At 35.1% G+C, this 24,791-nt stretch overlaps 1 protein-coding gene across 4 annotated transcripts in view; it reads right to left on the bottom strand.

Moving 5' to 3' along the window:
- The window catches only part of HLCS (holocarboxylase synthetase), a 128,267-nt gene that overhangs the window by 75,025 nt on the left and 28,451 nt on the right, over positions 1–24,791 (bottom strand). For all 4 annotated transcript variants that reach the window (XM_054204663.1, XM_054204752.1, XM_054204834.1 and 1 more), the window contains one exon: positions 7,940–8,211. In XM_054204663.1, the coding sequence (XP_054060638.1) occupies positions 7,940–8,211 (272 nt within the window). The remainder of the gene's footprint in view (positions 1–7,939; positions 8,212–24,791) is intronic.

Here is a 24,791-nt window from a genome sequence, read left to right as displayed (position 1 = left end):
CAAAAAAAACCTGTGTATATATTCTTAACAACGCTGGAACAGGTGCTGTCTAAACTTGCCTAAATAGTCATGCTGTGAGTTTCTTAGCTCCTACCTTAACTCCCATACTGCTGTAAATCCAAACTCCTCTTCTTTTTTTCTAACAAGGACAAAGAGATGGAGATGTGCAAAATGGAAACTGAAAGCCATGATCTAACTTCAAGTTTCTAAGAAATCTGATTACGGTCTTCTCCCCGTGTAGTCAGAATGAGAAACTGGCATCTCCAGAGAATAATTCAGACTTTGTGTGACTGCACTTAGTCGTAGTTCAGCATTCAGATCTTTGTTGTAGTTTCAAGTAAAAGAGGTTAAAGTCAAAACCTAGTATACAGCATATGTTTGTCTCTATGGCTGACAACAGTGATTCTTCTCACCAGCTTCCTAAAATGACCAGACAAAAATTGCTCTGTAGATGTAATTACGAGGCTGAGGTAGGCCTTACGCACCACTTAAAGCAAGTGCAATGGCCGAAGGGGTTGCCAAAGCAACACATACTGGTCCGACTTCTTCTCCAGAATTCCCATTTCCTGAAAAAATAGGGAGTCAGTTTGGAACTTGCATGTGCTGAATATCTCCAGCACATCTCCTTCAAAGGTTAACTGTAAGAAACATGTGCAGTGCCCAGCCAAGTGCATTCCTTATCAGTTTCTAAACTGGGGCTTCCTCAGCCACACATAACGTGGGCAAATCCTTTAATCAAACACATTATCAAGTCACTTAGATACTTAACTGCTATTCTGTTTTATTTGAACACAACTTCTTCAATGTATTCTTTTACTAGTTTGATGATTATAACAATTACAATGAAAAGGTATGAGTGAGAAATGCAGATCCATAACTTGTTCAAGCCCCAAGCTACTCAATGAGGTTAATTAGGGAGGCGGGGAGGTTGTTTTATATGAACACATTATCAACATACCTGGTTTTGCTATGCCTTACCCTCCCCGTTTTAAGTCAATGGGTCATGTCCTACACTGACTTATGCCTAAAACTTTTATATTTTCAACTTACTACTATAAGCGCATCATCGCTTTAGAGGCTATATTCTGATCTGAGCTCGGACTGGTGGCAATAAGGTGGCAGGTTTCCCGGTGCACAGAAAGCTATTTGATAAACACAAGGATAGCCTTACCTGATACACGTTCGCACTGACACTTCAAAACTGACACTGTTACACTTAACAATATGCTACAAAACAATGACTGCAAAAGCATGAAAATCTCTTTCCCAATGAGGTGCAAACATTAATCCTTAAGTGCTTCTGGGTAAGCTTATGCAACATTTCTTTTCACTAAATAAAAGTCAAAATTCAATGGCAGAATTGACAGTCACAGAATTATCAAATGAATAACAATAATATACATGTAATATATTGTAATTAATATTATAAATATATTATATATTATTATGATATATTGTATTCTATTACATAGATCATATTATATACTTTTTCAAGTTAATCCTCTTCAAAAAAATGTGATTTGTAATTTCAGCATTCAATTTTTTCATCTCAATATGAAAAGTCTGTTTTAAAATGTGTGCATGAAAACAGCACCGTGTAAAACAAAACAGTAAAATGTTATTGAAACCCTTCCATTTCCATTCTTTAGCTCTCATTTTAACTGTGCAGTCTTACAGGGTTTCCTCTCGTATTTAACAAATGATGAGTGCTCCAAGGCTACATGTGTATTCCACGACAATGCGAATTGTTCAGGAACTTCCAGCAGCAGGGTAATACAATATACTATAAGAGTTCAACGTGGGTTAATTGCTCTGCAAAATGGGTATCTTTTTTTTATGACTCAATACCCTTTGGGAATGCCAAACCTCCCCCTGCACTGACAGAAACCGTGCAAGCGGGGGGCCCACTTCATTAACGGGAAGAAAATCTACTAATTTTACATAACAAAAAAATAAAGAGGAACATATTTTGCCTTCAGTTCCATGAAAAATCAGACACACAAGGTGCGTGACAGGAAAATAGGGACCTAATTGTTTAGCACCCTCACGAACTGTTCGCAACAGGTGGAAAGAAAGGCACGGAAAATTGACGCAAAGGAGATGACAAATCCCAATACAGAAATCTTTCAGCAAGCATGTAATGAAAAATGGTATTGCAGAGAAGAGTCTGGGAATGGCACAGAACCAAACCAGTGCCAAAAACTTCCGAATTCCTCCCCTTTCTACAGGCAAGGAAGGGAACAGACTCTTGGCTGTATTACAAAAATTCCTGCATGATCTTTTGTTATCAGGCTGAAGGACAGCTTTCTCTAACACTGGATGATGCAAAACACTACCAGTATGTGAATGGAAGAATAAAGCATGAAATATTATACATTTAAAACTAAATTAGCAAAAATTACTGTTGAAATTAATTTGATTTGATTTAAGGGAAACAAACATATTCTGTTATTTGAGCTGAACCTTATCACCAAAGGAAGGCACAAAATATCAAACATAAAAAAACCCTTGAGAAAAACAAGCGCGGAAGCAACTATTGTAATGCACTAACTTTCTCCTTTGAGGATAAAAGGCCTTTCAACACTATAAATAAAAAAATCGAAGTTTAAAAGTTAGTAACCTCAACGATGTAAAGAACAAAGGAAGAAGGTACTATATCAAGGCTAAGTTAAATGAAAGGGATGTAGATTAAAAGCACAAAATTCCTTAAAGAGCAGATCTATCGCCACTAGTATTTAACTTTAGATTTTAGCTAGACATTCATCAAGCAAAGCATTCCTATCCCACACTACAGTTTAAAAAGCAAACAAAACCAAGGGATCTAAGCTTTTAAAAGCAATATGAACTATTGTGAGAGGTCTCTGCACAAAGAGATACTCATCCAAACTGATAAAATATTTTTGGTTATGTATAAGACGCATACAGAATTTAAGTGCAACTGACTAATTCATCAAAACTGATACATTTTTTAAATATCCAACAGCAATGCCTGTTTCCTGAGAGAAAGGCATCCTTCCTGCCCACCATAGTATTTTCCAGCTCTCCAACACACATTCTTGAGGGAGAAGGGTGTAAGGGGTTAATGTTTACAAACTATTAACTTTGGTGATAAAACATTTATTTATAGCAGACTATTAATGTACCAGGATAGTCTCACCATGCTAAAAGACAAAGATTACTTAGTCTTCAAGACTTCGCACTCCATCAACTCCATACATCTTCAAGAGAGGAAACCACAAGGTCAGTGACGCAGCTTGCAGTAGGTTTTGACTATTACAGCAAAACAGCTTCCTCCACCTACCTGAGCCTAGATTAGGAGACACGGCTAGCTAAAATATTAGAAGTAGTAAACAATTTTCATAGTTTTTAAGAAAACAATTTTCATAAGTTGAGCCAATAGCTGTAAGAACAATAATTCTGACTTGCAGTTGCAGTCCTAGTGGAATTCTGAGGCAAGTATCTGAGAGGGCAGGCTTTAAACAGGTACACCTGATGATGGAATGAAAACAAGCGCTGTTGACTGTATGGCATATTTTGCAAAGGCTATGTCAATGCCAAGTTTCTATCTTCAAACCACATTTCAACCCACTCCCCACAACTTATCTGATTTTAATTTGTTTTTTAAAAAATATGGTTTAAACAGAGAATAAGGGAGATCACCAAGGTGCATGGAATGACTGAACATGAGGCCACTGTGTTTACATAGAGTAAAATGTCACAAGGATTTGGAAAAAAAATAAATAAATCACTAAGTGCAAAATACAGTTTGTGAATCTCAGCTTATTTGCTTGTGCCTCTGAAGTGCCATTCCAATTTCCTTCAACTATATGCTACTCTTACGTTTCACTAACTCGTAACTGCATTAGCAGCACACACTTTTGAATAGAACTAAAACAAGAGTTTTAAAACAAAATGAGTCCTAATGATCACTTTCAAAAATTAGAGCTGTAGTACAATTTTTAAAAATTCAACAATACGAATCTAGAAAAGCATAAAGAAAAGCCGAAAGGGCACCAACAATGTAAAGGATTTTCTTTGTCAAAGCTTTCAACTGTTTGGAAATTGTTTATTCTAAGATGACGTTTTATTTAAATATCCTATTCAGCAATTATGAAAGCAACTTCATCCCACATTTCATTTCCACTAAAATTCACCATTTTTGTATCAAACTCTTCCTAACAATGGCATTTTGTGCTTTTTAAATATTGGGGGAAAGGGATCCACAATGGCATTTCATATAGAATATATCCCATGCTGGCTTAATCATGTATAAGTCAAATCTTCTGCCAACTAAAACATGAAAACAGGATATAAGGTGCCCGTAAAGAATAAAACTGAAATGTATATCTAATTACTTTTTAATGAAATGCTTGTGAAACCACTGCAGACAATTAGAGTGTGCTAGAAATATTTCTTTATCAATCTCAGGTCTTGTGAGTCTAATAAGCATGCCTCTACAATGTAACACTTGCATCACTATGGCAGATCATCCTCAAAAATAATGGTTTCATCTTAAGTCATGAAATTCCGAGAATGCTCTGAGGAGAGTAGAGAGAAAAAGTGGAACTGCTTCTGGCAAGGTTAAACTGTTCAGGTGGCATTAGAATAAATATCTTTGAAGACAAGGTTTCTGAAATGAAACTGGCAGAAAGAATTTCTTTTTAGAGAAAAAACAAGGGAATTTCTAATCTTTGGTAAGGATTTTAAATTTTAATTTAAGAAATAAAAATGGAAACGCTTTTAAAAGTAGTCTCAAATTATTCCAATAGTTTTTAACATGAAAACATAAAAGCAATATTGATCATTTAAAACTATCTGTCATTTAAACAAATCTTTATTTTACAATTAGACTAATGCCATTTAATTTTAGATACCTACAGGTGAATTCACACTTTGCTTGTTACCTATGCTTGTTAGGACATAAAAATGTACACCAGTGATAATACAGTGTGTACGTTAATAGGCAAACTGCCAAGACCTGCCATCTGGAGAGCTAATGAACAATCAAGGGATCCCAAATTAAACTACAGAATTTTCCCTTAGAATCTTTAGGACAACACTGTCAAGTCTAATCTATTCACTTAGCCTCCAGAATCAATTTTTCAAACTTTATGACAGGTCTAATAGTTTCCACCTGTTTCTCTTGCTTGACTTTTGACTGGCACGTTACCAGCCAGGGTGGAAATGCAGACAAAGACCCCTATTAGGCTCCGGCTGTTTCTCTACTGTGAGGTCGCTCAGCCATTAAATTAGTTCCAGCCCACTTTCTCCTTCCACGTCTTAATTTTTGGGGGGTATGAAGGTTTGGGGAAGTGGAAAGGAAGAGAGACAAAAGTCTGACATTTAGCTGGTGGGAAAGGTATAAGAAAATCTAAAGTCACTAAAGTTAAATGCCATATTTATTTATAATTTCCTAACAAAAAAAAATTACTAACTAAATTTACTTCTAACCACGCTAATTAAGTTCTTGAGGTGTTTGCATCATGTATTCGATCATCACTAACTTCCTAAAGTTGGAGAGACCTAAGAGATCTATCATGTAATATGTGCTTATTGCAAAATACGATTACATAAACACGGTATTGCAATCTTCTTCTGGGAATCACAGATGATCAATAGGTACCTACTTTTTCTTCAAGCAAAGAAACTATTGTTTCCTGAGATATTATTTCCTTTCATTCAGAACTGGCAATTAGAAAAAAGTGACATACTACATACCCTAACAAATTCATATTGGTTCATTTGGAAGTACCTTAAAAACCTGACAACTTTTTTTTCTTCAATAAAACGTACTTAATAGGTATTTGTATCAATTTCTAGTGATTTATGAAATGTTATCATCTGAGAAGCCTCAAGGTACTTTGTTGACTTGCAAATCACATGGACTACACCATTCTATTATCCATGACAATAAAGTAGTTACATAACATCAACCATAATACTTAAGACAAATATTTTAACTTATTAAAACAAAGGTCTTTCTGCAAGATAAATTTAATTGTTCAAAATATAATCTGATTAGGATCATCTTCCTAGTGTAGGCTACTTAGAGCCAGGACTTCCACTTTACATCTTACCTGCAAACTGACTACTTGAGCTGCATCATGAGGGGGAAAATCTTGAAGACTGTAAACACTTCATTACATTTGGACTGCCTGATGTAAAAAAAGTAACCTGAGTGCTGACCACTCTGCTGGTACAGCACTTTAGAAATAAGAAAGTAAAGGTTCCACAGTCATTGAAAAACAAAGACCACTTCTCTCAGCTCTCTTGCCTTTCTTGATAATATCATCATATATAAATTGTCCACACATGATTCTCTTTAGCTTGTGATATATAAATAAATTCACGGAACTCTGTATTATATACCTCATCTTACTGAGATGTGTGAATAACGTTACTGAGAACCACCACCAAAAACAACTGTCAGAGACGAAAGGTCTTGACCTATTAAATTATCACTTTGTCAGTTTCTTCACAGTACTTCTGCTTTCAATCCAACAGGCTGAACATGCTGTGAATACTAAAAATTATGAAGCAAATGCTACAAATGCTTCAATAAAATAACTCTTTTCTTTGTGGCCTCTTATTAACTAGCATGTCTGTCTGCATCCAGAAGCCATTGCAAAATCTGTTGAAGAACAGGATGTAGATCTGGGGGAAGGGGAGTGGCAAAATTACATAGCAACATTTTTTTAATGTGTGTGCACATGAGTACATATGCACACATAGAGAATAGTTTAGAATTAAAAGAAATTTGTATATGATTCAAACTGTCTCTAAATTGCAATATTTTCACACAACTTATAATTTGTAAATTCTATCATCAACTGTAAGACGAGAACATTATTTACTTCAACACAGTTATAATGCATCCTCATTCACAGATTTTGTGCACATATATTCTAAACCAAATCACCTTTATTACTTGCAAGAAGGCATATTCTGTAACTTGTATCAGTCTCAAAATGTAGGCTCTCTAGCTGAGAGCTAAAGCTATTATTGCTGGTTAGCTAATCAGTTACAATAACATTCAAGATCATTTAACTGATGATGTTGATTAAAAAAAAATTCAAAACAAAATTACTGAGGTTGTTTTCAACAGTAAAATTCATCTGCAATTTCTGCAGATAAATTAACACTAATACTCAAAAATAGCTGTCAAGAAAAGTTATAGCTGCAGGTAGAAACACATAGAAAAATCTGTTCTGAAGATCAACAACTTCCCAAAGACAGTTTTTTCCATCAGACTATTTCATGAAACATAACAGTGTAGTCTTTGTACATAGACTCCAAGCTAAGATTTAGTAACTGTGATTTTCATATTGCTTAATCCCATTCAAAACTCTAATGAACTACTCTCTCAAAGGTATCCCACAACTCATTCACAAGGGTCATCTATGTGATGATGAAAGAATGTCTAGCATAACCCTAATCGATGTTTTAAAAAAACAACAACGCTAAAGAGCATTTTAGTGAAATATTCAGTAAAAGGAATGAGAGAAAACAGCAATGTTAAAATTAAGGCCACAATCTATTTGGTATCACTTTTGTCATATAACTAGCTTAGAAAATAACTTGTACCAGAAAATGCATATAATCTCCCAAATATGCACATTTAAAACCTTTAACTTTCCTGTGGTGATATTCATGCTTTGTAAGAGGAATGATTAAACTCCACCACCAAGTAAAAAGTTGTCAGATGTCCCCACCCTTTATGGCTTAGTATTTCATACATTATCAGTTAATATTCTGTGAACACAAAGATCTCTATTTTGTGTGCTATCTAGAAGATAATCAGCTTTCTTTTACTTTGGCTAGCTTGTAGGCAACAAATAAACCAAAGAGAAAAAGGTTTCTTTCTGAACATTGTATGTTTCTATAATTGTGAATTCCAGATCAGAAAGCTTATTTGGTATGGTCCAGATCACTGTCTTACCCATCTAGAAGATCCATTGTTGTGGTGGTAACTTCAGTAAAAAGAAGGATCTTTCCAAGTTTCTTTGTTTGAAGATTCTCTTGATATGTCTTCAGGCTGAAATGTTCTGATGAGAAACTTCCCATCGCAGTGATGACTGGCACGAGAGGTGGAGTTATCTCAATTTTTGATTCCAAGGATGAAACAAATTTAAGAGACACCTTGCTGGATGCTCTTAATCCTTCAGCATCTACATTTCCCTCGAGCCATTTCAGAAAAGCAAGATGGATTTCCTGTGGGCAAGGGAAATAAAATAAGGCATAGAAATACAGACCACAACATGTGAAGACATACAAACATTCTTCCGAGAACATTTTTATTCAAGCAATCATCTTCTACTTCAAAATAGGAAAATTAGCTTAATTTCTTCAAAGATCAACTTCTTCTGCTTTTTCTAATCCAGCCTGGCCTGACTGCTTGGTACTCTCTTCTAAGACTTGAGACCACGCTCCTTTGCACTTTAATTTGGCTTAATCTTTCCCTATAACAGGGTTTGTCATGGTTCTGAAGCATCAAGGTGCATACATTCATCTGTATTATGCAGGTTTTTCAACATGCTAAGTTTCTTTGCTGGAATCCCTTTAGTCAATTGCTAAGACTCAATTTGAAGGATAAAGCTAAGAAAAACATTTACTGATTTATCAGTGGAATACCTGCTAAAAGGGCTCATACCTTCAGCTAACATAAATGATGATGATGTTAATTAGCTAGCTAGAAGAGAAGCATGTAACTCAAGAATGCACACAACTAAGAAAATTCTACTACCAGTGTATGAAATGCAGTGGTATGTATGCTCTCTTGTCCTTGTCACAGCCAATGGCACAGCTCATACACTTTTCTGAGCTAAAGATTTTAAATGTGAAATAAACATGTACATACATACATACATAATTATATATATCTACATAACAAAACTTTGATTTTTCTCTCCTTTATTTCAGATTATTTAGGAATACTTCTTTTTTTTTTAATGTGAAATGAAGAGATTAATTATTTGGATTATTACCTGTCTGGTGACACCCTGAAACAACTGTTAACACATTCATAGAACTCTTTCTGGAGATATCTAATTTTATTTTGAGAGATTTGATATGAAACATTTGCCATGTCTTTAGAAACCGTAAGTTAACATCCCAGAAACACAGACGCTGGGACTTCTTTTTGTTAAGTGTGTAGCTTAGATTTTGAAGAGCTCTCCTTGTAGAGACAATGTGGTCATTTATATGATATATGAAACCACAAAAATTGTGTATTCTATTCTACTGAAAATAATGTACTAGAGATTCTTGCCCTCAAATTTTTGAGAGGAAGACATTTGACTTTTATATAAAAAGCTTCTAACCAAATATATGCTCCTCCTTCCCATTACTGCCATATCTGGGAACCAGAATACGAGTGTTTCCTATGTGAGTACTGAAGACAGGACTTAGGTCTCTTGCCCTTGAACAAGATGTCCCTGCGGTCCAGCCCAACTCTTTAAAATCCACAAATTGAAATTAAGAGCAAACTTCCTATAAACAGTTATCCATACAAGGAATTACTCCAATTTTCCAAATCTCATTGTTATATCTTAAGAAGGAATGAGAGAAGCGGTCCTGTTCCTATCACCTTTCTATAGATTTTCCATCCTCAGAAACTACACATTCTCAAGTTTCACATGGACACTGCTTCTTGTGTGACGTTCTTTGTATGCTGAATGTCAGCAGACTTACTGGTTTGCAGCCCTGTAGTACAGGCAGCAGAGCATAACAGGAAGAAAGGAACAGTCTCTTTCCAAATGCAATAAGGCACTAGTTTCTAAGCCCCAGGACAATCTAAGAGTGACTCAGTAGCTAAATTTTAGTTACAGAGAAATTAATTCTCATTTCCTGGTTTTCTAAAGCTCCACCTCAACTCTTTTTCCATCTAACTTCTTGGACAAAATGTGCTTTAAATATTTTCTTTCCTTTTTTTTTTTTTTGCATATGCATCATAAATGATGATGTGGCATTACAGGTTTTATAAACATTTTTTTTACTTGATCTGCATGAAGCACTTGTATCTTCACATAGTGTAGTATCATAGCTTTGACACACTGTCCTACTTGTTTTACACACACACCGTAACTTATTAGCTGTAGCTGATATTTAGAAAAAGTATAGCTTTCATTCTTTGAGGAAGTATATGGAAACTGTGCTTAATGAGAAAGTGCATTTTCCCATTGCTTTCCAAACACAGAAATTCACTTAGCATAATTGAGAGTGCAAGTCCTAGATGCAAAAACATAATTTTAACTCACATAAGGATGGGTTTACAGACTTACAGAAACAGACATTAAGTTAAAAAATAAAGGTGCTTAAAGTATTATTACATTCTAAACAAAGAATGAAAGTGCTCAATACTATGCGTCAGAAAGTCTGGTGTACTTTTGCCACAGCATACTTTCTGAAAAAACTGAAATACCATATATTTATGCGTGACGTTACGTTATTACAAATATGCCACACAATTCCTACCATTTATCCTCTTGAGCGTATTCTTTCAGGTGATTTTTCCCCTTAGTTTTAAGGTTTACTTCTTGATTTAATTTTCTTGTTTCTAGCGCATACCGAACCATTTAAGAATTGCCACACATGTATAATTATGAAGCTAATTTTTCCCATAATGTACACATTTATTGAGCTGATCAAAAACATAAACTCAAGTAATACATAATCAAGAACAGCATTTGATTTTTAAAAATTCCTAAAAAATATAGTTTTGCATTTTTAATGAAGCAAAGTTTCAAGTACTGTCCAAGTACATGCTAGAAAAATCAATTTTCACTATAAGAACCTCCTTCAACCAAAGTTACAGACACACGGATGCTGAACCAATGCATTTCAGTCCCCACAATTATACTGGCACACAGAAGTACATTTTTGTATAATGAAATAAACGTATACAAGAAGTCAGGGTTAACCTCTGCTTCAACTCCACTAGAAAGGAATATAATCACGTCAGAACCTAAACTGTGCGATTTGTTGCTTAAGTTCAGGGTTTAGCTTTGAATTCAAAACCTGTCCTCAGCTGCGTCTGCCGTTCTGCAGCAACCTCTGGTGGCCGTTTAAATGAAGAGTTGGTTCCTGGCCTTCCACACCTCTGGGACCAGATCAGGTGTGTCAAGCAAGGTACCCAACACAAGGTAAGGGAATACCCAAACTACTGGCCACTGCTTACCCTGACCATTATCAAAATCCTAAAACATGCAGGTACAAGCTTTAAATGAGTACGCAATCAAAAAACCTGTAGCTGTTACATATTCAGGCACCGACAACAATATCTGCAGCTACTTACACATACAATCGTACTAAAAATCTGTATTATGCATATAATCAGTACTGTACTTTGTAAATATAACTACACTTGATTTAGGGTGGCACAGACATATTCTGAAATTGTTATTCATCGTTAGTGCATCAGTTTTGGATAGAAGAACTGAAGTCAGACAAAATTTAAATTTCCTATAAAACTGATCATTTTTCAAATCATGTTTTTTATGTACATTCTCTAAAGCAAATATGTTGCCTTCTTTCTTAAAGAAAGATAGATATTTGATATTTCAAACAAAAAACTTGGTGACAAGACACTTAATCAGCTTTTCATAGTTAAAATAACCAACTACAAATTTATAACGAGAAAATTTTTCTATCCGTATTTTAAATGCTAAAAGCACAATACATTGTCAATGCATAGTAAAAAAACCAACTACCAAAAGCAGAAAAGAACTATACCAACAGGAACTACACACCACTTCTCGCTGAGAAATCCTCCGCCAGCACTCCAAAGCACAACTTATCCTCCCAGACAGAAGCATGGAGAAATATGAAATTTCCAAGCAGTGACAGCCTCACTGACCCCAGGGACAAACCGATCAACCAGCAGAATTTTGATTGTCTGACTGAAAGTCTTACTAAATGAAAAGTTGTTCCAAGCAGATAGGGAGATACAGTGGATGTTAATTCACAAAATTCATAGAAATAGAGAGTTAAGCTACTGCATACTACACACCCTCACAGCACCTCCACTGATCAGCACAAAGGTTTATTAGGGGTCACTGTATCAAGCACTGGAGGTCTGACGTTGCATGTTGTTGAACTAAAGTTTAAATAGCAATTATAATGTAAAGAAGAAAGAGTAAAAGCTGTATTTTGTTTATGATTTAGTATCTGCTTTCTATGATTCTAAGTTTGGTCAGGTGCATGAAGAAACTGCTATGTAACAGAAGTTTTCTTTTGCCGTTTAAAATTATTTTTATTTTCGTAATCATTAGTTTCACTGCTTCCTAGCTCTTACTTGGCAGTTGAGACCGAATAAGAAGGAGAAAAGAGGGAGACATAAGAGACGAAAACCAGTTGCATATGGACCCCTTCACTATTGTAGCATAAAATAACAGAAAATTACAGCTCCTGATGGAGAAGATTTTATTTGCACCTGGGCTCTATCAACCAATGAGACTTACACACAAAGCACATAAACTTTCAGTTATAATGGTTCGCAATAACCCCAAATCCAAGCTTTTAGTCTTGCATTCTACTTACATATATAGTTTTGATGCATTTTCTTATTTTTATACGTATATTCATATATGTACACAGATGTATGCAAGTATCTCTCTCACTGGGCATATTCAGGAGCTGCTCTTTTCTACCAAACTCTGTGACGATAGATCTTAAACTCTGTATCAATGGAACTCTTTGTTGAGACAAAATTCAGTCACAGCCTAAATTCATTTGGTTTCTATTAAAAACATGGAGGCAAAACTTAATGAAAGCTAAAAATATAATGCCATAACACGAACAAACATTATACATCAGTCAGCTCTCTCCTTTCTTGGGAGGAAAAATGAGAAAGTCTTAACTACTGATGCTCTACCCGATGACTCAATATTGTGACTATAATATAATACTCTATTCTAGCTGTTGCTTGTTGAGTAAGTGAGGCTAAGTATTAATTTTCTGGATACATAGCTACAACATGATTTAACAATTTTTCTCCTTCCTTTGCGTAAGTTGTAATCGTTCCCAATGAACTCCCTCTATTTTTGCTTCATTGTACTTGAAAAAAAAGTTTGCAGTTGATGTATTGATTCATATATTATCAGTTAATGTATTCATTAAATCACATACATATATACATTTATTAACTGCAAACAAGCGTAGATCACACAGGCGTAAAGTACCAGTCTTTTAGAGAAGCACATGAATAGCCCATTTGGAGCATAAGCACATTTATAGACATCACACCTTCAATATGGCTAACCTGCTTGTTTTTTCTGAATTGGCTGTTTTCAAATGAGTATTATTAGGTTCAGGTATGATCTTAAATGTATATATTTCATATGAATTTTATAATAGCACTGATGGAAAAAGAACACATTTTAATAAAGAGTGCACGGTATTTGGAATCTGATTCCAACTTTAGAATATAAAAAAATACACACTTGCATATACATATACACAAAAAATATATCCTCCTTGTATTACACAGCTTTGCTCAACAGCCCTACAAGTTTAAAAGTGCTAAATTAGCCACTGGAGACCTTCCATAGCATCTCTTGAATCCAATAGAAACAAACTGAAGTCCAATGTGGTAGTAAGCAGTAGGCTGGCGCCAGCAAAAAACACATCTACAGTGGCAACTCCAGCCCTGAATGCTAGCAACTTAGGAGGCCGGCAGCAGGAAAAGTCAGCTATTAGCACAAGAGGGCAAGGTTTTGGCAGACATTTCTGACTAATGAGGCACACAAAATGGTTTTCTGATGCTGCCTGTGTTTTTACTTCCTGTAATAATGCCATACTTTGAGATCTGAAGCAGATTACAGTTTCATAACGCAACCATAGCCCCATTTTAAAACCATTTTCATGCTTAGTCAATATAGAAAAATGCTAAAAATAAATAAATAAATATTAAGCAGCACCAAAAAAACCTTACTGTAAACATACAGAAAAAATGTGAAGTTATATACTATCCTTATTGCGTTCAAACCCTACCTAGCATATATATATAAGCTTTTACCGAGGTTTTGAAAAACATTTTATAAATATTAAGTTTAGTACCACAACCATTCATTAAAAGGTATTATTTTCTTTTACAAGGGGTGCGGGGAACCCAGTACCATGTCTTTCTCTTTAGGAAAAAGCTGAAGAAAGGAGGAAAAAAAAAACTAAAACAAAAAGAAGATAAAAGAAGATAATCTCTTGGTGATCACAGCCTTGACAGACGAGGATGAAGAACAGGCCTGCTGTAACCTCTTCCATAGAAACACTCACAGAGATGGGAGGGAGGCTGCTCTTCCCTTCCAAGGAAAACAATACTGGCAATTAAGGTGTAGCGGCCATCTACTAGTTCAGCAGGAGTTAGGAAAGCTGTAGATAGCAGATGTATTACTTATGTGTGTCAGAGCCAGTGTCTCTAACCAGACAACCAGGTTAAGAGATTTCATTAGATACTGATAATCATTATTTCCATACTGTTCAGATGTCATTTATATGTAAAAAAATTACCAAACCACACAACAACGCCTGCAGTCCTGAATAGCTGCCCTTACAGACTTAAGCAAGTATAAGCTTGAAGATGGATTTTCTAACAACTGAAACAAGCGAAAATAAGCAGAACTGTAACACACAAAGGCTATTTACCACACATTCAAAATCTGATTTGAAATACATAAAGTACTTGAATTCATTTTCAGAAAGCATATATAGAACTTTTAATATTACCTGCTTATAATTAATTTCAAAGTTCAGTCCTTGTTCAAGGAAACAGGTAAAAACTGAGCAAGCTAGATAGCTTCCCTCCATGGCCCCACTGGCTGATTTTAATCTATCTTCAGATTACTTACTATGTTTTCATTTGTTTTGCATATTTTATTAAAAGGAAGACATATTTTAGCTGAGGTCACTCCTCTAGGTTAAGTCAGGGGAGAATCTGTGCATCTATCTTACTCTATTCAGCATGCAGAGAGCCATTATTTTCATGATTCCGTGTTTTAGTTCACAGTATAAAAATCTTAGGAAGGAGAGAAATCCCAGTGCTCCACTCCCTCCCTCCCCCATCCCCCAAAGAACTTCATAAAGATTTTATTGTAGTACAACCGAGGTACATTCTCATTTCATGTTCTCATGAACTTCTGTAGTTACTTGGCTGATATTTGCTATGCATTCTCAGGATACTACATAACTAGGAAATCTGTTTCAGTTTATTAATAATCTTTTGATATTTCTTAAACCCAGATACGGTGAAAAACATGATCTGACTGCATAAAATATGGAAGGGCATTTAGAAAGATGGCAGGGTTTGGTAGCTTTTTCTAATTCACAACCAACTGGATTTTTAGGAGTCTCTAGTGGTTTGGGTAGTTCTTTAGTCTGCGATACACTTTCACAAGAGAGACAGAAAAGGTAATAATTTCTAAAAGATCATTGCAGAGACCAAGTTCCTTATTTTTGTCTCCGCACTTCAGCATGTTTTTAAAAACAAGTGTTACATTACATCAACATTTACACAGTGCATCATCTCAGCAGTAAGCAGACTAGAAACAGTCATATATAGAAGTGCGTCCATTCAGCCAACTGATGTGTGGAATACCTAGTCCATAAAAGGGAAAGACTTTTAACAAAGTGTTGCAAGGTATCCTTATCCTTTTTATCGGAGTTACATTTCTTTGAACATGAAGCATCTTAGATTTCAACCCATTCCCAGTCTACGTGTCCAGCAACTGCTCATAAATCTGTGCCTAAATTTGAATCCAAAATTAAATTTAGCTTTAAAAAGCACCGTATGTGGGCAGAAAATTAATTTATCCAATGTGTAGCAGTCCATTCTAAAAACAGACTGCAGGGCCCAGGTCAGAATTCACCGACTAATGAAAAATATATCAGATGTTACCTTCTGTAGAGAAAAGAATGCTGTCAATAAGGTTAAAAATAAAATAAAATGTAATCAACTACCAATGAAAAGGAAAAACGGTCTTCATGTCAAGATTTTTATATTGGGCTTTCTCTGTTTTTAGCACAGTGTTACGCTTTGGTATTAGGTTGGTAGAAGGCACATGCAGACAATATACAGGCAATGAGGCAATCACATGTTTTCTTTATTGTTATATGCAAAAAAAATATCAAAAATTCTTTAAAGGATGGAACAATTAAAAAAAAAAAAGGAGTGAATGCGTACTGCTCTAAGCAGAACACATTTGTTTTGATTTCTCAGTTTTGATAAAAGTACTACCATTTACGGTCCCTGACTATGTAAGAGCTTTCGCAGCCGCAGGACAAGGCTGGCTACAGAAGGCCGCGCTGCACTGGGTCCTCAACACAAACCAGAGCCGAGCGGAAGAGGGAGGAGAGCAGAGCAACACTGTAAGGTGCATCCTGGCTTTTGCTTTTCTTACTCAGCTGCAACAGAACAGTCTGGAAGCAATCTTCCCAGCAGCTGCTCTCATCAACAAACTGTTTATTGTAAGAAAGTGGCTGGGTCAAAGGCTAAACGTCATCCAGAACCAAAAGCGTATCTTTAAAAAAAACCCTGAAGACATCCATGCATATGAAAAAAGCACATTACATATGAAACAGAACCATATTCCATTCTGAAAGGCCAAAAGTCTACTTAAAGAAAAACTCCTTAATTTGATGAAGCAGTATTTTGTAATGTTGCACTAATTTACTGTGGCTTGTGCTGATTTTGAGACCTTTGCAAGATTTCTAATAAAAACAGAAGTATCTTAAAAGTCAATCTGTGTTTTATGGTAAAAATAATAATAATAGAGTTGTATTAAAAATATTCTAAAATATTTTATTAACACTAAGTAAGTTAGCTCCGTATTCACATATAACTACAACAAAATAAGTACTCCTCTAATACATTACAAATGCGTCATCAACATGCTTACACAAGTCGAAAAAAAAAGGTTTAGGCTCAGTATCAGTTTTGCCAAAAAAAAAAAATAATAAAATTGCAGGTTTCATGATGCAGGTAGCAGAGCAATTTGACATACTAAGCACCAAGTGTATTAAATCTTTCGCAAGCATTTGCCAAGTCAAAATCAAACCTTATTTGCATTCAAAAACTTTTGAATGCAATAGCCCATATTCAGATGTCAAAACTTCTTCCAGAATTCCCACCTCTGTCAAGAATCACTAAAGGGTTGAATTCAACCAGCTTTTGAGCCAAGCGTACTTTAAAAAATTGTAATCGCATGTTACCATATAACTGCAGTTAAGCATGTGAACACACACACAAAAAGTAAGGAAGAAAGAACATATGCACCAAAACCCCCTCATATTAAGCATAATTTAGTAAAATCCATAAAAAAGTTTTAGTTTAAACTAAAGTATACTAAAAATTACAGGACGAAATCTCATTTAGTGGTTTGTAGCTCTTAATCTCAGAAATTAAACAGTATATGACCACCTATGCAAGGTAAATGGGTATCATAACATAGCACAGTAATTGGGGTACGTTTGCTGCAACAAACTACAAAGCTGACTTTGACGGTAAAGGATCAACAAGAACAAGGTCTACTTTTGACATAATATCACTACGTAACACTTCACAAAAATGAGCGTTGCAATGAAAGCGCTGATAAATCAGAGGACTAGTAGGTGTTGATTTATCCTACTAGAAAAAGGTGTGATACATTAGTTTGACCATTTAATCCTTCATGACACCTACTTTGTAACAAAGCTGTTGTTATTTTTTTTGAAGAAAAGCGTACAGTAAATTGAGCATATGTGCAACTGTGCTAAAAATAAGTACAGAGAAACCAGGGAGAAGGGAAAAGACATTCCACTTCTGCACTAAAATCTGAACATTATGCATATTAAAGTGGGTTTAAAAACAAAAATAATCAAAGTCATGTTTAGAAGAATAAGTTAAGATATAAATCTAGCTCTAAATGCTGTACACATTTATTTTAAATTACTCTGAAAAGTATTCTGTATTGACTAGGAAAAAAAATACAGAAGAATTTTGTTCTCAGCTAATAGGGCAATAAATTAGATGCAATATATTCAGCTGGTAAAACTGGCTCTGTTAAACAGCTATAACATAATAGTATTTTTATTTGGTACCAGAACTTTATTTTTTTTTAAACGGAGGATAAAATTGTTTGTTGAAAATCTTGGAATTATTAGTAGAATGAGTTAAATAAATAAAACCTAAGAAAATATTTTTTCTTAGCACTGATAATACACAGTTCTTAGTCTAAGGTTTTCCATCAGGTTTGTTTTGCCTTTCAACAGGTTTATATACACAAAATGTGAGTGAATTTAGTGTTCATGAATATGAAATAGTAGAACAGGAGCCAAAGATTCTCTTCTTAGCACTGCACATGAATTAAACTTGAATGATGAGATTTCAGCTGTAACCTAACTTTTGCGTCTTCTGAGCAAGAACTCCCAATTCTGTCACAATGTAGGGTTTTTTGAGCTAAAGAAATGTCTGTGAAATATTTGCATGGAACCACAACACATTTTAACATGTACCACAACTCAGAGATTACAATAAACTTACGTCCCTGAAGTTGCACAGCTAATGTTCAACATGTATCACATATTTTATAATAATTTCTAAAATATATTCAGGTTGACATAACAATTTATAAATTTAAAAAAAAAGATACTAAAAGAAACATCTCAGAAAAGAAGAATTTATTGCAAATTATATGCTATAATGGCAAGAACATGCTTGGTATGTTATTTCTAGTATACCTATTCCAAAATAAAAAATGGTATTAAGATAACAACTACTAACTTTCACTGTAACTAAGATCTACTTGTGAATCAAGGATCCTAAAAAACACATGAGCATGACAGCATGGGATTATTTAAAAAAAAAAGTTTAAGAATGCTTTTTATTTATCAGAGCCTAAATAAAAGGCTTCAAAAGCAAAGCCTTGCTTTTGAAGCAAGAAGTTAAGCTTCTTGCTTCAAAAATATGTCATATTCATATACAGCAATGTAGAATTTAGGTATCAAATTGAGAACTCTGAAGGAAGCCTCAGTAATATTCAGTTTATCACAAATTAATAAATTTTTCTTACAAAACATGGGGGAAAACACAGTATTCACACCCATGTACTATAATGCTAGGTTCTAAGAGTGAATCATACAAACTACATTTCAATTATCCTAGCTGCATGTTTTCTACTGCATTGTAATTCTTCTCTCCCTTTTTCAGCCCTTTCAGATTTAACACTTGCTGTCTTCTGCTGGGATTGAAACCTTGTTCAGAACAAGATGGGTAAAAATTTTTCCTCAGAGGAAAAACAAGAAGATAGTAAACAAATCATACCCATAGCTGTAAGGCTCCTGATACACAGGCAGCTTCAAGAACTAACTTCAGAGCCAACCTCCTTAGAGAGCAGCCATCTGAAAGCATTTCTGCAATTATGAAGGATAAATGGGAAAAAACTCCATAAATTTAATTTGTCCTTTAAAGTTGGGCATACAACATGCTGAGATCTCACACCGATGAGGTGAAACATTTATCTAGACAAACCCTTTAGCTACTCCAGGGCTGAGTTCACTTTAGTCAAGTCATATACACCACTAGCTTCTACTCCAAAAGACCACTCTTGGCATACAGAACTTACAGTACTGCAGACAACGCAGCAGAAGTTGAAACTCATGACTGACATTTAGGGTTTTAGGAGTGACTTTGGGAAACAAGGCACTCCAAGAAGCAAACAAGAAGAGACTTGAGACGGGGGCAGTGTACAAGAAATGGTCAACGGAAGCAAATACAGTCAGTCAGGAGCACTTTTGACAACCGCACATTCTGTATTCTGAAGGACTTCGGATTCCCTTGACTTGCCTCTGAGGATAACCACCTGTTTCTGTGCTTAGGAATATTTATGCTCTATTACTGTTTAAAGAGTTGAGGGAAGACCCAATCTGTCAAACAAAATTTTGCAATATTCGTCAATGCAAATGGTAACACTTCCAGTAGAATGCAGCCCAAATAGACCTCATTTAATAAAATCTAACCACAATGCTCAGAAACATGCTCTTGCATTATTTTAAGACTCAACAGAATACCACACCTGAAAAAGATGATGGTTTCATTTTTTAGACTTTTCCCATTAAAATGTAGTATTAACCCAGATAAGGAAATGTCTTGGGGCGTAGCAGTCTGGACGGGATAACAAAATACCACTTTATGGAAATACTTGTTGGAAGCTATGTAAACAATAAATGCTTGCTGCATATGTGCACAAACGTAGTCTATTGCAAAGGCTGTAACTGCAGTGCAAGCCTTAAACTTCTGACAAAGTACAAAAGTTTTTAAGTGGAATAACAGTAGAACTTAATGTAATTTTTCATTTCAGCTCAGCAATCAGTGCGTGAAAGAGGATTCTGGCTGCCAAGGCATATGGCTTTATTGTGCCATATACTTAGCTTCTGACTGACCATAGCAAGTAGTAGAAGTGGAACTTTTGAACCCTGTTGTAATACTAAAAATAGCCAAGGTCTGGGCAATAGACTCTTACTGAAATGAAGACTAAGAGTACAACATTCTACCTAGACTACACTTCCGAATTCAAGAACCTGGCCATAACGAAACAAAAGCAGTGAAAGACTGAAAAAGAGCTCTGCAAATATCCACTCCAAAGATGAACTTTTAACTGATTAAATATGATCCACTTCTGTTGAAGGTCCTTAATTAATACTCCCAAACCAGAGGGTTAACTTGCAAACACAAATTGTCTTGAGGGAAAAAGTTTCAGGGATTACTTCTATCAGTACCAAAATGTGATAAAAGAGTTTAAAATGTATTTCCAGAATAGTTCCACACAAACTAATGAACTCAGGCTACAGCTAAAGTTGGTATACTCAGGCTGTGACACCTAGAGATTAATTTATCCTTGGTGAAATAGAGACAGTTTGGGTCTCTGTTTCTTGAGCATAATAGCCAGGGAAGCAGGACACTGAGAGCAAAGCTATTATCATTTAATTTTGAGTTTACAGTTTGATGTGTACTTTCAGTTTGTCAAGCTAGTATTATTACATAAAATCAGGAACATGACAGTGGCTGTGAAAGTAACATTCTACCAGCAAATTATCATATGCCGCTAAGAGCAAGAGACATCCTTGAATAGATGAAGTTGTTTTGTACGGAGCAATAAGGATAGCAATAACTGTAGTAATGTTTATTGCAGTTCAAAAATGTCTAATTTGAAATTCCTGGACTGCTAATTGGAGACCATCATTAGACAGAATGGATCACGTAGGATTGAAGAGAGCTTGAAAATATTTAGAGAAGACCAAAGTCCAGTCCAACCTCCAAAAGGAAATGCTTGCTGCAGAGATAACAAAACGATATCCTTATCATTGCTAGCTATTCATACCTACCATTTGACTGAAATAACAAGTTAAACATTATTGCTACCCAGATGTTGCCTATGGTTAAATTAGGCAGACGGAAAATCTTCCTATAATTGCAAGAGCTGATGAACTTCTCTTTCAAATGACAAAATAACTAACGCTTAGCAGAAAGGGGCAGCTCCAGTCAAAGGCTGCTGCTGCTCAAATGATATGAACACTAGGACAAAGCAGCAACGATATCAATATAATATGCCCCTTTAAATCTGTACCTTCCCTCCAACAGTAGCCAGCAGCAGATGCACAAGTGAAGAATACAGCAAGCATGTCTCCTCTTCCAGCGATCTACATCATAAGGATCTACATCGTAAGAGCATATGCCTCACAGCTCCAACGAAATATTCTCCCACGAAAGACAAGCACTCTTTTGACCTCAGTTCAAAACATTCCTGATATCAACTGTTCTCATTTAAAATAATGACAGAAGTATTTTAAAGGCAATAGTACAACTTTAACTGTTTTCAGGTATTTCTAACAAAACCTCAGGAATTCAAACAAGCAGCTCAAATATTTATGGCCATTTGCAGCTCATACTGCTTACGGTAACTTTGGGAAAGTGCCCCTCTCTCTATAGGAAGCAAAAAATAAGAATAAGCACTTGCTTTCAGCTACTGTATTTTCTTTTCCATCAGCTAATATATTGTACTAATATACCAACACATAAAACACAGTCAAAAAATTGCAAACTAATTAAACAACTTTTATCTCTGCAGCTGCTCTTCCTGTCAAGTAGCTGTGGTACATGAACTAATCATAATACCAACAATTCCATTTCGGGAAGAAAAAAAGTGTATCTTCCAGACCATAAAAATGCATGGATAATTGCTTATTTTGTGTAATGAGTTCTAAAGTCAAAACATGCCATATGTATTTTTTTAACTTAAATCTTGAGAATTACGCATAAAGAACAACTATTTTTCCTTGCAAAAGAAATTCAGAACTATCTCCCGGAATTAATTTTCATTGATTTTTGACTACATGGAAATGCTGGGACATGATCCCACAAAATAGTTCTCTCCATCTTAAAATTCAGAGGATCTTAAGATGTTTCTCAATTCCTAAAAGTTGTCTATATACAACAGATAGAGACCATCCAGACATAGCTTTTTAAAGCAGAGATGGTGATACACTTTCTCCAACTGAATATATTTTTTATAAACAATTTTTATAATGAGAACAATGGCCAATTACTTTGTTGCAAGTGTAACATCGAAAAGATAAGACAAATAGAAAAAAGAAAACATATGCATACTATTCGATAATACACACCGTATCCACAAATTCCCTTAACATTTTTATCTTAGCAAATAAGAATTGCTTCATCTTTATTTAGATTCTCTCTCTGAAGTTGTTAAAACATGGTATTCACTTTCTAGTAAGTCTATATTGAAGGGGAAGAAGCCGAACAAAAATCTAGATGCAGGTTGTTTGTCTGAAGAATGTTTTGAGACTCAGCAGTCTGTATACCCACTTCTAAAGACTTAAATTATTAAATAATCTATTGCTCTGTCTTCAAATCCTAGTTGTCACCATGTAAAAAAGTTGGAAATTTATTATGACATTACTACACTTAAACTGCAGCAGGGATTCTAATCCACATTAAAACAAGTAGGGACAGAGCGCACTAGTCTCTTCAATCCTGCTAACGTTCGGCTTTAACCATTATTTTATTCATACATTTATTCAGTTTTTATAAATTAAGAAGGATATTTTAAAGTGTTTTCTGAAGTACTTAAAATATTTCTTAAATAAGTTCAACTGTACAATTTAGAACGCACTTGAGAAACAATACACACTAGATAAGTAAAGTGATTCTCAATAACGCAAGCTGCAAAAATCAAATGTTAATTACATCTTGGTGAAATGATCAGTCCAAAGTAGCACAGATTTTATAGCCAAAATTTTTAGATATGCATCATAATAACTTGCAGCTGTAGGGAATGCTAGAAAATGCAGTAACACAAGTTGGTTTCTATATGGTCAAGTCTTGCCCCTTACCTCTGTGTCTTCAGCTGTTACCCATTCCCCTCTCTCCTCCCACACAGTGCCTGTCTTCTCTTTCATCTGGTATCAAACTAGATCCACTAGCTCTTCCTCCTGAGGTTTTTCTCTCTCAAAAAAGTTCTTACCCTCATCAGTCAAGGAGCATGCTTCAATTTACACACTAGATGAATAACTCAATCTCAACTCTTCTCAGTGCTGGAGTTCTCTAGGGCCAGTTGTCTTTTCTGGGACTGTGTCACTTTCATAATTTCTACTATATCATGCATTTATTAAGGAAGGGGTAAAGAAAGAAGATGATTTAATTTCTGAAACTTGAGGTTGCCAATATGGCTAATACAATAACCTTATATACAGACTTTTTAAAGATACACATATTAACACACACACACTCTTATACAAGTGTGTACATATACATATATATTTAATTACATACAGACATAGTGCCATACTTGTCTAGTATGGAACAGATTATTGTAATAGTACAGAACTTTACCACAGTTATAGATCCTCTAGTGTTTGCACAAGGAAATGCTGGCACAGATAAAACGGTGACCAGGTGAAACTCTTAAAACTAAATCATGTAACCCTGTGAAGCACGGCTCTGTAAAACGTAACTGTAAGAATACAGGTTGCCCTGATGGATTGGGCTACACAGCACATTTACAGAGGATACTTTTACTGACAGAAGAAAAGTACACATACCATGAAAACGGACAGAACAAGACTTACTCTGATTTATTTTTTTTTTCTTATGAGAAAACCTTGCTTCAATATTCATGTAAATCCTTTGTAATTAATGTCACCACTACAATTGCCAAGTACAGTGATTTACTAAACTGGAACACATTCCACTTGTTGTGAAGACTGACTAAAACTCAAATAAAAAAAAGTTTTCGCATAAAGGTTGTAGTAGAAACTACAGCAAACTCTGATTTAAGCTAACAGCTGTTCTTTAACCAGCTTTTCACTACAAGAACTGCATAATGTCAGCCAGACAGTCACACGTCAAATTCCATTCTCACTGCACCTGGAATTTCAGGATTTCTTCAACATGTCAAAACCCCCAAATCATTTCTTAAAATGAACTGTCAAATGATAAATACAACAGAATCTGTAAGTCAGCCCATTCCCTATCAACTACTCACACAAGTCAGACTTGAAAATGTTTGTGGTTTTGGGGTTTTTGGTTTTGGTTTGTTTTTGGGGTTTGGTTTTTTTTTTTCTTCAGTCTTCATCTTTTTTGATGACAAACTCTGAGAATACTGGAATGTCTTTTAAATTAATGATAACTCTAATTAAACTCCCATCTTAATTTTCCAGAATAAATTCAGCTTGATAAACAATAAGCTTTGTGTTGTGGACAATTTTTTTCCGATAATATTATTGTGTAAGTGAATTGTCAAAGAATT

The sequence above is a fragment of the Rissa tridactyla genome, chromosome 1, assembly GCF_028500815.1.
Source record: "Rissa tridactyla isolate bRisTri1 chromosome 1, bRisTri1.patW.cur.20221130, whole genome shotgun sequence".
Classification (NCBI taxonomy): Eukaryota; Metazoa; Chordata; class Aves; order Charadriiformes; family Laridae; genus Rissa; species Rissa tridactyla.
This window is presented reverse-complemented; position numbering and strand designations above follow the sequence as displayed.